The 16,490-nt window shown below is 43.2% G+C and overlaps 2 protein-coding genes across 4 annotated transcripts; both read left to right on the top strand.

The window, feature by feature from the left end:
- Window positions 1-270: 270 nt before the first annotated feature.
- Window positions 271-7,279, top strand: alp3 (alkaline phosphatase 3). Of its 3 annotated transcripts, none has more exons than XM_089013755.1 (11): window positions 271-436; window positions 743-859; window positions 1,352-1,467; window positions 2,097-2,322; window positions 2,842-3,014; window positions 3,077-3,217; window positions 3,353-3,422; window positions 4,053-4,187; window positions 4,868-5,059; window positions 6,113-6,229; window positions 6,620-7,279. In XM_089013755.1, the coding sequence occupies exons 1-11, from the start codon at window positions 301-303 to the stop codon at window positions 6,889-6,891; spliced, it is 1,695 nt and encodes a 564-aa protein (XP_088869881.1). In that variant the 5' UTR covers window positions 271-300; the 3' UTR covers window positions 6,892-7,279. The 3 variants fall into 3 exon arrangements, with proteins under 3 accessions (XP_088869881.1, XP_088869882.1, XP_088869880.1); XM_089013756.1 differs by having other exon boundaries at window positions 276-436; window positions 2,097-2,271; window positions 6,657-7,279; XM_089013754.1 differs by having other exon boundaries at window positions 276-436; window positions 6,657-7,279.
- Window positions 7,280-7,428: 149 nt separating this feature from the next.
- fam131ab (family with sequence similarity 131 member Ab) lies at window positions 7,429-16,399 on the top strand. Its single transcript, XM_089013757.1, has 5 exons — window positions 7,429-8,786; window positions 10,861-10,954; window positions 11,419-11,601; window positions 13,107-13,238; window positions 13,941-16,399. The coding sequence occupies exons 2-5, from the start codon at window positions 10,885-10,887 to the stop codon at window positions 14,435-14,437; spliced, it is 882 nt and encodes a 293-aa protein (XP_088869883.1). The 5' UTR covers window positions 7,429-8,786; window positions 10,861-10,884; the 3' UTR covers window positions 14,438-16,399.
- Window positions 16,400-16,490: the final 91 nt, after the last annotated feature.

The following is a 16,490-nucleotide window of genomic DNA, read 5'->3' as shown; positions in this document are numbered from 1 at the left end:
ATGAAAGAAGACAGTCTAAGGTTTTGAACGCCGCATTGAAAATGTATGTAATCCTAAAAGTCAATACTCTGTGGGTCCTGGAATTTGAGTGACAATGACAAAAACCCTGGCACTGGGGTAGACACTGGCAGTTAATGAGTTAATGACTGGCAGTGAATGAGTTCATCTTGCAATGAAAAGATAACCACTTGTTATCCCAAGACAACACGACGACTGGATTCTTGTGTCATAAATGATTAAAAGTCCCAAGGTTCATTTGTGACATGCTGTTAACAACGATATCACAAGTGATGCGACGCCATGAGCGTTAGTTGTACCTCGACGGACGGCCATCTTGGAGAGTCTTTGACGATCGATCTTTCAGTCATGAAGTCTTCAAAACTATCCGTGTTGCTTCTTTTCTTGCTTGTCGTCTTTGGGACAACTGGAGCCAATGGTAAGACTTCCTTCAAGTTACTCACGATAAAATCTTCACGCTTTCAGTGTAGCCGTCATTCAGGCGGATAATATTTTGATTATCTTAAATTGGTATATGTGTGTGTAATGTTAAGGCTTATTTAGTTGAAAATGATCTTTTATGGGGACCTGGGAACGGATTATTCTCATTTTTATGGTTTCCAATGGTAAATTAATGTTTGGAATACACACGTTTTGCCTTAAACACACTTTCTGGGAACCAATTAAGTTCGTAAGCCAAGGTTTGCGACCGAACGTAATCCGATCTACTCGTCTCTCTTTGCAGTCGAAGAGGAGAACCCAGAATTCTGGAGATCACAAGCAAAGAAGACGTTGCAAACCGCTTTGAACAGGAAGCACAACACCAACGTGGCCAAAAACATTCTGTTTTTCCTCGGAGATGGTAGGTGGCCAAAAGATATCAACCGTGACAGCTATGTTGCGCAAACCATTGTCAGAAGCCATTTTGGGTTATTGATCGAGGTTAGACAGAGTAGAAGTTATCATATTTAAAAGTTTCATGTTGTTATATGTCAGATGCGGACTGGAGTACACAATAAAAGCACAGAAAATCTGGCATCAATCAAGACACCGCCTGTTAACCTGCAGAATTTAGGACTTGGAAAACTCCTTTGTCAAAGAAGTAATTTAGGACTTGAAACTCCCTCACAGGAAGAGCTTATTAGCCAGGTTACAACTCTATCATTTCATGGAAAAGACAACCAATTAAAATATCGCTTAAAGCTGTTTGTGCTTAGAACGTCCAGGGGTGTGGTATTCTAAACAAGAAAACTAATGTATCACTTAAATTTGCATATACTCTCCGTAAATAGCTTGGCAGAATTTGGGCGTCTGTCTTGAATGGCGAAACCTGTCTCGAACATGTTGGCGTTAGGTATGGGAATCACAACCTACACGGCGGCTCGTATCCTCAAGGGACAACTACACAATCAAACAGGAGAGGAGACTGTGATGACCATGGACACCTTCCCTTACGTGGGCTTGGCTAAGGTAATAATCATCATCATAATCATCATCATACATTTCATTTATAAGCGCCTTTCAAAACTCGCAAGGTCACTTTACAGTCACAGGATAAGATTTTCTGCGGGTGAGCAGCGGCAGTCACACGCGCCAGCGTTCACTCAACCCGGAAGTAACTCAAATAGATAGAAAGCTAGCTAATATATACAGTAATAATAATAATACATTTCATTTAGAAGCAAAACTCTCAAGGTCACTTTACAGTCACAGGATGTAGTCGCTAATAGATAGCTACCTAGCCAGCTAGATAGCTAAACGATAGCTAGCTAGAAAGCTAGCAAACCAGATAGACAGCTAATAGATAGCAAATAAATAGTTAGGTAGCTAGCTAATAGTTACAGTAATAACAATAATACATTTCATTGGTAATATTTCAAAACCTCAAGGTCACTTTACAGTCACAGGATACAGTCGCTAATAGATAAACGACCTAGCCAGCTAGATAGCTAAACGATAGCTAGATAGATAGCTTTTGACCCCTGAAATGTGTCTTTCATTTGAACTCACCTGTTACATAAGGTAACACACACACACACAAAGACACTGACTGTCCGTCCGTCCCTTGGATTGAAGGTGCTCCTTGTCCTTTTGCGTAGACGTACAGCGTGGACTTCCAGATTGCAGATAGCGCCGCCACGGCCACGGCTTATCTGTGTGGGGTGAAAACCAACCTGAACACCATCGGCGTCAGCGCGGCAGCTCGAAATGGCGTTTGTAAGAGTCAGAAGGGCAATGAAGTCACCTCCATCTTGAAGTGGGCCAAAGATGCCGGTGAGGACGATTCATGCATAATTGAAGCCAAACCAAACGTTGGACTTTCAGGTGACTGGACAAGATAAAGACAGAAAAACACCTTGGTTCTTATCATGTTTCGATGCCGGACTTATCGCGTGTTTCAAACAGACTCACACACACACACATACACAAGTACACGTTTTTGCCACATGGTGGGGACGAGGTGTGTGATGCTTCTCAGGCTTACTCTTTACCTTTATTTATTTATTTATTTATTAGTTAATGTATTATTTATTACATTAAATTACATTGTGTTTAATTTTATTGTATTGGATTTTATTGTATTGTTTTTTTATTTTATTTTGTTTCATTTATTCATTTGCTTATTTATTTATTTATCCATATATTCATGAATGTATTTATTTATTTGCTTAATCATTGATTTATCCATCCATGACTTAATCTTAGTTTTACTCCCTGGTGCTTTCTGCTATCTTTGTGACTGCTTTATTTGCTGTATATTTATAGTTGTCCATGTTAAGCGGGCTTTGTTCCAGCTTCAGCTCTTTATAAATCAACATGTATTGTATTGTGTTGTATTTTTAGGCAAGTCCGTGGGCATTGTGACAAGCACACGGGTCCAGCACGCGACGCCAGCCACCAGCTACGCCCACAGCGCCAGCAGGAAGTGGTACAGCGACGCCGACATGCCTGCCGGCGCCAAGAGGGACGGATGCACTGACATTGCATCTCAGCTGCTGAATAACACCGATATCCAGGTGAGACTCTGGTTCCAAACGTTGTATTCGCTCACATGCTAAAATGCTAATAATGCTGGCAGGTGATCATCGGTGGTGGGAGAAAGTACATGACCCCCAGGGGTACCAAAGACCCCGAATACCCCATGGATTACTCATCCAGAGGGAAAAGACAAGACAAACGCAACCTCATCAGCGAATGGCTGAACCAGAAGAAGGGCAAGGTACTGAAACATCCATGTCACCGAAAACACATCTTGGATTTCAGTCAAAATATTGCACATTTTGATACTTTTGTCTTTGGAGTAAGTACAAGTATGTGTGCCTGTGCATGCTTCTGTATTGTTTTAATACCACAGGTAGCCCATTACGTATGGAATAAAAGAGACTTTGATGCTGTTGACCCAGAAACCACAGATTACCTGATGGGTAAATTTTGGTCTTTTCAATATTTTATATGATAGTCTCTTGACTTTTAATTCAATGTAATTTTTATTTTTATTGATTTGTATTTTATTTTATTTCATTTTTGTGTTTGTTATCTTATTATTTTATTCTTATTTTATTTTTATGTTTGTTTTTATTTGTATTTGTATTTTATTTTTTTATTTGTATTTGTATTTTATTTTTTTATTTGTATTTTTACCTGTATTTTTTTATTTGTATTTTTACGTGTGTTTTACATGTATTTTTATTTCTATTCACGTTTATTTTTAATTTTTAATTTTTAATTTTTAATTTTTAATTTTTAATTTTTAATTTAATTTAATTTTTGTAGAAATATTTAAGAAGATGATACTATATATCCATATTCTCATTATAAATCAACTTGTAATTTGAAGCAGACAGATCCCAAATGAAGAGTATAAAGACTGAAAGAAAGTCCAATAATAATAATAATAATCAGAACAAATCTAATGAAGGGACGCAAAGTTAAATGATTTTGCATTAATTGTTTTATTTCCTAAGACCTCTAGAAAAAATACATCTGTGAAATTCAGTTACAACGAGACACCATTGTCCGCATTGTCCTGCTGCTCTGCTTCTTTTCTCGCTCAGCTCTATTTGAACCTGGTGATCTGCGATACGAAACGCAGAGGGACCCCAGCATGGACCCATCCATCACGGAGACCACGGAAAAAGCCATCCGCATCCTTCGCAAAAACCCGCGAGGCTTCTTTCTTTTAGTGGAAGGTGAGCACAGGAAGTCCGTGCCCTCCGCAAAGTTTGACTAATGGCATCCCCAAGGAGGCACTTTGCTAAAAATAGCAAGTAGCGTACGTTTGCACCTGCCGGATCAATCCATCTATTGTTCTCATAATGGTCACGAGGGACATTGTTGTAATAATAATAAGAATAATAATACATTTAATTTCTAAGCGCCTTTCAAAACTCGTATGTTTTCCAAAACATCAACATGGCTTTGGACCATGGCAGGGTTTTTGTCATTGTCACTCGAATTCCACGACATGTTGAGTTTTAGGACTACATAAATATTCAATATGGCGTTAGAAACCTTAGTCACTCTTCTTTCATGAGAATAAAAGAGTTAATACCTAAGTTATATTGGTGTGGAGTTATCTGAGCTTGAAATCGGGGCAGATGTACAAAATACAATACATATTGGTTGATAGGGCGCTTTAACAACAGCTCAAGCTGGAACAAAGCGCTAACATGGAAAAAAAGGGAAACTGCTGCCCATATCCAGCGCTTTATCTGCACCCAAGCATGAAAAAATACAACTATTTTCAATTCCCCAATAAATTTGGGAATGGCGGTGAATGAGTTAAGGTAATTTTTTGGTGACATTTGACAATTCCGCGATCAAACCGTGCGAAGCATGAAGTTGACCTTTAACCCTGCCATTCCCTCAGGGGGCCGCATTGACCAGGCCCACCATGACGGCCGAGCGTACATGGCGCTTCACGAGACGGTCGCGTTCGACAATGCCATCGCCAAAGGCTTGGAACTCACCAGCGAGGAGGAAACCCTCACCATCGTAATGGCCGACCATTCACATCCATTTACCTTCAATGGATACCCGTTTCGAGGGCAAAGCATTCTGGGTAATTTTTCACCTTGGAAAGTACATGAGATGAAATGAGAAGGAGTCCTGAAGATGAATTACAGTGATACCTCATCTTACGAACGCTTTAGTTTACGCACTTTTCGCCGTACGAGCATTAAATTCATGAGAATAGAATCTTGGCATACAAACTGGTTTTCGGGAAACACACGGAGCGCCACAATGGCTGGCGGACTAGTTTTCGCCGGAAGAACACCAAACCACACGGTCGAACAGCGCCACGGTGGCTGGCGGATTAGTTTTCCACACTCGCTTTCTTTCAGTGAACTCGTTGCAGACGTGGTTTGTTATCGAGTGGATACTTTTGCTTTTTTGGAACCGGAAAAGTCCCCATCACAGGCTAGTGTTCAGCCGAAGAGGACACAAAAGAAAATTACGGTCGAGCAGAAGAAGGAGATCATCGAAAAACATAAACGAGGTGTGCGTTTGTGTGACTTAGCGTCCCAGTACCAGTATGCTAAGTCGACCGTTGCTATGTGTGGCTAAGGGTGTTTCTGTGTTGTCTAAGCAACGGTCTCAGGCAATAGAAGAGGTTGAAAAACTTCTCTTCATTTGGGTTAACGAAAAGCAGCTAGCATGGGACAGTGTGAGTGAGGCTACTATCGCCGAGAAAGCACAGCAACTTCACTCGGATATCATCAAGAGGCAACTATATTAACGACCATCACAAAGGTCAATAAAACCACTTTATTATACAGTACAGCTTATTTCTTTAATGACAATACAATAGCACATTTATTATACATAAAATAAGGAATATTTTGTGTAGTTTTAAGGCTTTTTTAGTAGAAAATTATGTTTTATGCGGACGTGGGAACAGATTATTCTCATTGTAATGGTTTCCTATGGGAAATAGATGTTTGGCAGACAAACTTTTGACCTCACACACACTTTCTGGGAACCAATTAAGTTCCTATGCTGAGGTATCACTGTATGTATTCTGTGTGGGTAGTAGAGAAAAACCATAAGCGAGAGGAGAGTAACACAAATGTAAGAAAAGTTATACAAGAGACGGCCATTTTGTATTTACCAGGCAAGTCTCCATTATGGGCCAAAGATATGTTGCCGTACACCACGCTGATGTATGGAAACGGACCTGGACACAAAATCATCAATGGCACACGGCCTGACATCCGCAACGTCGATACAAGTAAGACCCCTTCCTTGCCTCAATCAGACTCAGAATCATCGCGGGAAAAGGTGGTGGGCAGGGTGCGGAGGGTCCAATAAGATTTTTATTTTGCGCCGGTCTTGATTGTTACAGTGTGCAAGCTTAGAGCAGGGGCCGGTACAGGCACGGCCACCACTGTCCAATAGGGACATTGGGCCAGAGCTATCAGCACAAATTTAGTTAGCTGACAAAGCTTCTCGGATGAGGAGCGAAACATCCGACACCTTCAAAGAAGTACAGGTGACGGCTGAAGAAACCTTTTCATCAATGGACCATTGCCGCCGATGTTGAATTAGCATTTCCGTACCAACCACCGCTTTTATCCCTTGAAGCTAATCCCAACTGTATCCATTTTGTAATACTTTGAAGTTCTCCATCGCAATTCCGCTGGAATTTCTTTGGGCAGAAACGGAAGAATACGTCCAGTTTTCAGCAGTCCCGACAGACTCTGCGACTCACAGCGGCGAGGACGTGGCCGTGCTGGCCCGCGGACCCATGGCTCACCTCTTCCACGGCGTCCAAGAGCAAAATTACATCGCTCACGCCATGGCCTATGCCGCCTGCGTGGGCGAAGACCTGAGGCACTGTGGAGGGCAAACGACTCCGGCTTTGGGTCATACCACCTTCCCAAATGGGGATAACAGCGCCGGCGAAGCACGGAGCTCGCTCGGTTTGATCACGTGCCTACTGAGTGGAGCACTGCTGGCCCTGAATGTGCTGATGTAACGCTTCAAGTAGCGCATTTAATGGTCATCGGGGTAAAGTGGCTATTGTACTAATCAACACTTGGAATGTCTCCTGGATTGACTTTGCCAAACCAAATATAAGATATGTCACCAACTCCCACTGACGCCACCGCAGAACACTTTGCCCGCTAGAAAAATAAAGCACAGCCATCTGCTGGTCAACTATGGGATAGCAGTTCTAGACAAGTGTCTCGACAGCATTTACAATGTATGTATTTGTTGAAAAAATATGTTTTCTTTTTCCCACCCAGACCAATGTTTCAAATACAGAATACGTCCTCCCCGGATGCCCTTTCTTTCATATCAATCAAATTAAAGGGAGGTTGTTTCTTTGTTTTTCAATGACAATTCACTCACTTCCTAAATTAGATGGTCTGTAGTTATCTGAGCTCGAAATGGGGGGTGGCCATATAAAACCTACATAAACATTCAGTTCAGCGTAAGAAACCTTAGACTCTTTTTCATCAGAAAAAAAGAATTAATTCCTAAATTATATGAGTCTGGGGTTATATGAGCTTGAAATGGGGGTGGCTGTCCAAAAATTACATAACCATTCAATTCAGCCAAAGAAACCTTAGACTCTCTTCTTTCATCAGAAAAAAATGTTAATTCCTAAATTATATGAGTCTGGAGTTATATGATCTTGAAATGGGGGCGGCTGCATACAAACTACATACACATTCAATTCAGCGTAAGAAACCTTAGACTCTCTTCTTCTTCAGAAAAAAAAATAGTTAATTCCTAAATGATGTGGGTCTGGAGTTATATGAGCTTGAAATGGGGGGGGGGCTGTTTCAAACCTACATAAACATTCTATTCAGCGTAAGACATCTTAGACTCACGTCTTTCATCAGACAAAAATGTTAATTCCTAAATTATATGAGTCTGGAGTGATATGAACTTGAAATGGGGGCGGCTGTAAAAACCGGTTGACAGTGAGCAAAACGTCCTATTGTGAAGTCCATAGCCGCCCACTCAGAAGCAGCCCACTTCATTCTCCCCGCGTTTCTCTTCCTCTCTCTCTCTCTCGCTGTTGCTCGCTTAACGCCCACCACGACGCTAAAGATAGCCGCGCGGCGCTGCTCCTTCCACCGTGCCCATTATCTGCTAGCAAAGGACCAATCAAGGGGCTCCTTTGAGGCTTCTTTGACATCCATCGCCCCCAAACAGAATCATGAGGATGCTTCCAAAATGTGACATTTAAAGGACAACCGACACCTCGGACATCATTTGTAAAATGACTTCAAATCACTTCTACTGAGCGCATTTGGAGTTGACAATCGTCTCTTCGTCGTGGTTCTCTCCTCCTCTCCCTCCCTCCCTCCCTCCCTCCCTCGCCAACGAGGTTGGCTGACCTGTAAGGTGACGCCAGCCAATCACATCCCATTGCGCTTCTGACCACCGCGGCAAAACGCTACAAGGAGGCGGACGCCAGATGACAGCTAAACGCGTATAAATAAATGCAACTCGGCTTGGGCGATGCATGCGTGGGACTCGCCTCGCATCCAATCCCGGTGTGGACTAGGGACCCCCAGCGCCAGCGCCAGCCCCTCCAGCCCTTTCAAAATGGTTTTCTCGGCAGCGTGGGAGATCCACGACGTCCCTCCGCCGAGGCGCTGACAAGCAAGAGTCAAGCTAGACCGCCGACGCCAGACCAAGTGACGGGCGACCTCGGTGGCGTCCCGGCGGCCTGACGACGCCGCCGTCGCCGCCGCCGCCGCAAGGGAGCCAGCCAGCCAGCCAGCCAGCCAGCCAACCAGCGCGCGCGCGCGTGGCTCTCCTTCCACGAGGTACGCTTCCTCAACAGGCGTCCTATCGTCTCAAGCTGGTCGACATGCCAAAAAGGGGCAGCATCAGCCCGAAAACGCCGCTGAGCAAGAGTTGCTTTCATTTTGTCTTCTGTCAAACACGCACAGAAGCCTGACTGCCACCTATTATTATTCATATGATTATTAGTATTATTATTAGTGTTATTATTTTGCTGCAACATTTTGGGGTTAGGCGGCAGTGAACCAGGGGAGCTTTTAAGCCCTCACATTCTTAGTTTCAACTCCCGTTTGCTCCGCGGCATTTTTATTAGGATACATTTATTGTTGTATTTGTTTGTTTATTTATTTACTTAGTTATTTGTATATTCATCTTTTCATTTTTTATCCACATATTCATCGATTATTTATTTATTTATTCGTCCATCTATTTATTTATGTATTTACCTATTTATTTATTTCTGTATCAGGGCTGTCAAACTCCTTTGACATGGTGGGCCACATATGGCCTCGGTAGAGACTATATTTTGCTATAAATAAGCAAAATATCATGTCTTTTATTAGTTTTGGCGTAAAGAAGCACAAGAACCTTCAAAACATGATGGACAATCTTTGAATTGGAAAAATGGTGGACAATCTTTGAATTACACCTCATCAAAAATATGAATTCCATGTGGTCTGTGCATTTTTTTCCCACTTTTAAATAATCCTGCGGGCCTGATCAAACCTCGTTGGCGGCCGGTTCCTGCCCGCGGGCCGTATGTTTGACACCCGTCAGAGCTATAACTTCTTTCTTATTCTGTCTAATCTCTATCAACGCCCCTGCCTTATACAGTGGATGGAATGTGTGCCACCCGTTTCAATTATTCTCATGTTAGCATCATCGCCATATTGTTTGCATGTTAGCATGTTAGTTATGCCATATGTCTTTGTGTTATGTTATTTGTTTTATTAACTTTGTTACTTCGCCGTTGAGTGAACGCTGGCGCGTGTGGCTGCCACTGCTCACCCGCAGAAAAAAATATCCTGTCACTGTAAAGTGTCCTTGAGAATTTTGAAAGGCGCTTAGAAATCAAATGTATTATTCTTCCATGAAAGGCGAAACAATATTATTCAGTCATATTGACTTTATGGTTTGATGATGATGATGATGCGTACGCGAGCCAGAGTGAGACGGTGAAGCAGCAACAGCATCTCTTGTCTCCAGTTTCCACGACAACGGGATGTACAGAGAGGAAAAGGGAGCGTGCACGGGGGGGTTACGTGTACGTGTGATAGGGGAGAAAAAAAAACTCATTTACTTCTATTGAAAACCCGAGAAAATTATTACAAATCATCCGAACAATAATGTGGACATTGAAATTGAGAAATGTCGTAATGGCTGAAAAATATGTTTAAAAAAAGAAAATTAGGCAGGAAGTGAAGTGAGGTGAATGTACCGGAAGAAGCTCTTTACATATTTCCTAACAGAACATTTATTGACACAACCATACATTCCATATATTCCAAAATAAGGATTTTAAGCCGGGAAAAAAAATCTGCAGAAAATGCCCGAGATTTTCCAAATACACTACAGATATCAAAGTTTTCCAAATATAAGGCACACAACATTATAAGGCGCTACTGTAGAGGCTACGTCTTCTAAAGGGGGGAAATTGAGTCAGTCGGTGCCTGATGACAGTAGTTGCGTGACCTGTTGGGGCTATTACTTGACATATAAGGCGCAGGATCATCTTTTCAAGGCTTTTGGGTGCGCCTTATACACCAGAAAATACGCTCAGTTGGTTACGAGATGATCAAAATCAATGTTTTTTCTACAGCCATAGTCAATGAGTATTTTCACAAATCCGCGTTGCTTGATTTTAGTCATGATTATTTGAAATTTCACGACCATCATAGACATTTTTGTCTAGTTTTGCAATGACCCCCAAAAATCTCGGTATGATCGCTTGCCATCAAATTGGAAGAGACAAAAGAGCGAAAGTGTGTTTGATTCCCCGTCATGGCAGGCGGCAGTAAATTGCGGAACATTCACACTGAGTTGATTACTTGGAGTCACGCTGTTTTGTTTTTTTTTTTTTTTTTGCCATCCTTCCAGGTGAATTTTGATGACACCACTGAAATGTTACCAAAATCAAGGCGAGCTTTGACCATTCAAGAGATCGCAGCCTTGGCACGATCCTCCCTGCACGGTGAGTTTAGCGGACACAAACAAGCCACGCAGGCAAAACATACAATCTGTCTTGACGTCTGTGTAAGCTCTCAGTCGTACAGGAATGATCCATCGATGAAAAGGTGTCTTCAGCCGTCATGTGTACTTCTTTGAAGGTGTTGGACGTTCCAAGAAGCTTTGTCAGCAAACTAAAATCTTACTGGTAGTTTCGGCCCTATTTATATCCCTACTGTCCAGACGTGGCGGTGCCGGACTCTGCTATGATTGGTCCCTGCTCTCAGGTTGGGGGGAGCTGAGGACGAATCCCTGCGACTCCACTGATTGCTTCTATTGTCCTGACTGACGATGTGCCCTGGTATCACCGCATCAGCATAACTAAGCCTATGTTGCCTAAGCAGTCTATTGTACGAACGTTCTGTCTTGACCTCTCGCACAAACACCATTTTTCGCTTTCACCCCATAATCTTGAATATTTCCTCCCAGGTATTTCCCAGGTAGTGAAGGACCATGTGACAAAGCCTACAGCCATGGCGCAAGGCAGAGTCGCCCACCTCATCGAGTGGAAGGGATGGTGTAAACCACTGGATACGCCAACGGCCCTGGAATCCGACTTTAATTCTTATTCCGATCTCAGCGAGGGAGAGCAGGAAGCTCGATTTGCTGCAGGTAACATCTTGGTTGAGGTTACGCACGTACGTGGCTAGCTTTGCTTCCCCTTTTGAAATATGAAAACAGCTATGACAGAGGTTTTCAAACGGAGGTCTTGAGCAGCGCTACTACAATCGTACCCGAAGCGACAGTCTGTTTGACGTCAGCAGTAAGATTGAAATGACATCTTCTGTCGTTTGAAATTCCAACGGTGACCAAAATAATTCATCTCTGAATCTTCAAACGGAACCATAGCAGAATGATAGATGCTGTTCGACTCTCGAGTATACTGGAACTCCATGAGCATCAATCCACCATGCAAAGTTGCAGAGTGATTTCAATACCAAAATTTGCATATCTATCTCTCCATCTCTCTCTTTCCATTGAGCTATCTATCCAGCTATCCATCGAGCTAACTATCTATGTATGTATTTATGTACAGTATCTATCCATCCATCCACCCAACCAACCCACCCTACCGACCTCCCTCCCTACCTACCTCCCTCCCCACCTATCTATTGATCAATCGACTACATCGCGCGACTTGAAGATTTTCATTTATTCAAACCCACTGCTTTTACTTTGAAAACTGTATGAAAGTGTCCACCGTGAATCCTCAAGCAGACGGAGGCCCCTTGCACTTTCTCCGCATTGTTCCCTTCTTGATTTACAAGCGAAAGTGGGAGAGGGCTGCCGTGCCGATCTGCCGACGCAGCACACGTTTGTACGTTGACAGATTAGCTCCCTCGCTCTCTTTCTTCTGGGCACCGCCGTTCAGGCAGAGCAACAAACACACTCGGCCACGTACCGTACACGCCGTTACATAAATACGCAACGTGAAGGGGATTAACTGTCAAATTGTGTACACGTGTGTGTGCGTTTGTGTGTGTCCGTCCATGAAATTGTCAGTTCTTAGTCCACCTACAGCCAACACTCCTTCAATGGTGTTTTCCATTTCACACCAACATGCTCAGTGACATTTACAGAGTGTGTGCTGCCACCCACAGCGACATCATCATCAGGCGACAAGTGGACCGTTGACAAGAACAGACGACTCGCCAGCTTCTGGTTTTCAGGCTCATCTGCATGACTCACATTTTTAACAGCATCCAAACAATTGTTCAATCCACTCAATTTCAATTTTGGTTGCTGTAGATTGCAAATTTCCTCATGGTGGGACTTTAGCCATCCATCCGTCCATCCATCCATCCATCCATCCATCTTAGCTCTTGTGATTGTTGTGATTGACATTAGCCTATTTATCTGGGCACGCTAGCAACTCTTCAGCCATTTTCAACTGGACGAGTCAGGAAACATATTAGCTATCGAGCTAGCAAGCTATCTATTAGCTTCTCCGCGGTTGACATAACTACGTGCGATTGAAGATCACGTCACTTTGCTCCAGTCGGTCACAAAGAACCGTGTGACAAGAGATGCGGGTGTTTCCATGGCAACGATGCGTTGACTTGTGTGTGTGTGTGTGTGTGTGTGTCAGTGATTGACGTGCCGTTGTGTGTTTGCAGGTGTGGCAGAACAGTTTGCAATTGCAGAGGCTAAACTGAGGGCCTGGTCGTCCATTGATGGCGACGATTCCAACGATGACTCATACGATGAAGATTTTCTGCCCGCTAACGAGCCTGCGACACAGAGCACAGGTACACACACACACACACACACACACACACACACACACACACACACACACACACACACACACACACACACACACACACACACACGCACGCACACACAGTGAGTAAGAAGTGTGTGTATGCAAGTGAAATGAAAATACACACCAAAAATCATTTTGGGTGAATTTGTGCGTACCTCTCTGAAACTTTATCAGACCCTCTAGAAGCCTTAAAAATGAAATGTATTATTATTATTACAGTGATACCTCGGTTTACGAACCTCTTGGATTATGAACTTTTCGGTTTACGAAGGTTAAATTTATGACAATTTTACCTTGGCATACGAACTTTTTTCAGGATACACACAGAGCTGCCTCAATGAGTGAACAAGTCCGTTCTTCTCACAACAAAATGGCAGTCGACTGTTTTGGTCCTCTATTCCATAATACATACATAAAATAAGGTATAATTTATGTAGTTTTAAGTCTTAGAAAAGTAGACAATTATGTTTTATGGGGACCTGGGAACGGATTATTCTCATTTTAATGGTTTCCTATGGGAAATTTTTTTTGGGGGATACACACTTCGCCTTACACACTGTCTGGGAACCAATTAAGTTCGTAAGCCAAGGTATCACTGTATTATTATTGAAAAGCACCCCCCCCCCTGTGCACACTTCCCCCGCCATTTTTTGCTACTGCTTCCAGTGTGTTTGTTTGGTTCCAGATGTGCCCTGGTATCCTCCCTACTTAAAGGACTTGATCCACAGCCATCTTTGTCAACATCTGGGCGGGCCGTGTTGCGACGGAGGGGGCAGCGGCGAGCCGTCGCCCACCGACACGCTGGGCTCCAGCCTGTCCAGCGTGGACGAACAGCACCCGCTTCTCCGCGGCGGCGTCGCCAAGCTAGCCGCGAAAATCGTATCGGCGCTGCAGGGAGGAGAAGGCCTTCTGCTGGGCCGGCAGACCAGTAGGGACTGCGCTTTCCGAACCCTGGCAGGCGGGCAGGAGTCTCCGGTGTCCGACTCGGAGACGTTTCCGTCCCCGGGGGAGGACGCCGACGCCCCTCGCCAGGACTACCGGGCCACTTTGGGCCAGGCGGAGGCTAACGAGGAAGAATTTCCGCCGGGTTACGAGCTTGGCAGGAGGATGTCAGATGTGACGTCTTCGGGTGTGGTTTCGCTTGATGAGGACGAGGACGGAGACACGCTAGAGCAACAGTGACTCCTCCATTTTGTCCCTGGTACCTCCTTGATGTCATGGCGTCAAATTTTGACCCAAAAGTCATCGGATGTCAAAGTTGTCTTCTTTTCCAAGCGTCCAAACAATCTTTTTTTCCCTTTGCTTGTCAACTTGAGCCGTCGACTTGTTACAATAATAATAATAATAATAATACATTTAATTTCTAAGCGCCTTTCAAGGACACTTTACAGTCACAGGAGAAGTTTTTCTGTGGATGAGCAGCGGCAGCCACATTTGCCAGCGTTCACTCAACCCGGAAGTAACTCAAATAGATAGAAAACTAGCTAGCTAGCTAAGATAGCCAAAAGATAGCCAGCTCGATAGCTAGCCAGCCAACTAGAAAGATATACAGCTAGCCAGCTACATAGGTACCTAGCCACACAGCTAAACAGTGAGGTAGATGTATAGCTAACAGATAGCTAGGTAGCCAGCTAGTCAGGTAGATGTCAAATAGATCGGGGTGGGGCAGGGGCTGTAGGGGGCGATCCGTCGCAGAATATCCCGATTTATAATAATAATTAGCTATCTGTTAGCTAGCTAGCATTCTATCAAATAGCCCCCCCCCCAAATAAGATAAGCAAGTCCACAAGTCAATGGTTTTTTTCTTAGCATGTCTTTTGCAAGCGCTAACATTGATGGTTTGTCATCTCAGACGCTCTTTATAGCCCAGACCCCGCCTCCAAATTTCCCAGCCCCGCCCACTTTTCAATACACAAACAATAGCATCCTTTTTAGCATGGCTTGCTACGAATGCCAAATGACTTCCTGTCACTAACGTTTATGAGCATATGCTGGAATGTGTTTTTTTTATTGGCGACAGGATATTTGATGAATTGAAAAAAAACAAAGATTTATCCTAATGATTAGGACAGAAATGATTTTGATTGTACAACTTTTCTATCGATCGCTCATCAATTGTTCATATGAGCTGAAATGTTTTGAATGACAGCGGCTGGAATTCTGTCAATTTCTGCATGGAAGACGCAACAACTTTTGGGATCTCTTAACTCATTCACTGCCATTGCCCAATTTATTCGGGAATTGAAAATTGTGACGTGGAACCATTCCCCAATTTTAAAATATATAAAGGGCTGGTCAGACCTCTGTTTCTCCTTCCTTGTTTTGTAACACAACAACAAAGTCTAACTTTTCTAACGCTGAATTGAATGTTAATGTAGTTTTTGTATAACTGCCCCCCATTTCAAGCTCAGATAACTCCAGACCCGTATAATTTAGGAATTAACCCATTGTTTCTGATGCAAAAAGAGAGTCTGAGGTTTCTTACGCTACATTGAATGTTGATGTAGTCCTAAAAGTCCATATCCTGCAATTCGAGTGACAATGACAAAAACCCTGGCAATGGAGTGAACACATTTTTACGCGTCTGGCAGTGAATGAGTTAAAAATAACACACGCATGCGCGCATGCGACAACAAATACTGTACATGTCGAATGTTTCTGAAGTGACTGCCGGCTGGTGGAGTCAAATGGGCCGAAAAAAGACTTGAATATTTTTGTATCTGTCGTCTGGCTTTTATCTCTTGTGCCAGTGGATTCTACGGTTACATGCACGACGCTTTCATGTGGCTGGACATTATTTCTCCTTATCTTCGTTTGGACTGTGTAATGTCGTTTACTTGCTTTTTGAGAGTTTTTCGACTTTTACAGTTTTATGGTGCCGACTGTCGCAAGTTAACTCATTCACTGCCATTTGTTCGCTTTTAGTTTTTCTTGCGAAGGGGGAGGAGGGTGCGTTTCAAGCTTCGGTCAGACCTCTGGCAATGTTTTTTCTTTTCCACGAATACAACAAACACAAAAGACACAGACGGTCATTCACTTTTGCACACTCTTTGTTGTATGAAGCCATTGTGAAAGAGGATCTAAATGTCCTTTTCACCAACCGAACAGAAACGAAGGCAATGCAGGTACTTATGTGCTGATCAAAGGTCAACGATTTGATTTTCTGCTATTGTAAAGTAAGTACTGTAAAGTCCACCGTTTTTAATAATAATAATAATAATAATAATAATAATAA

The sequence above is a fragment of the Hippocampus bargibanti genome, linkage group LG14 (assembly GCF_051943395.1).
Source record: "Hippocampus bargibanti isolate YZ-2025 linkage group LG14, ASM5194339v1, whole genome shotgun sequence".
NCBI lineage: Eukaryota > Metazoa > Chordata > Actinopteri > Syngnathiformes > Syngnathidae > Hippocampus > Hippocampus bargibanti.
The sequence above is the reverse complement of the archived record's forward strand: the minus strand, read 5'-3'. Positions and strand labels throughout refer to the sequence as shown.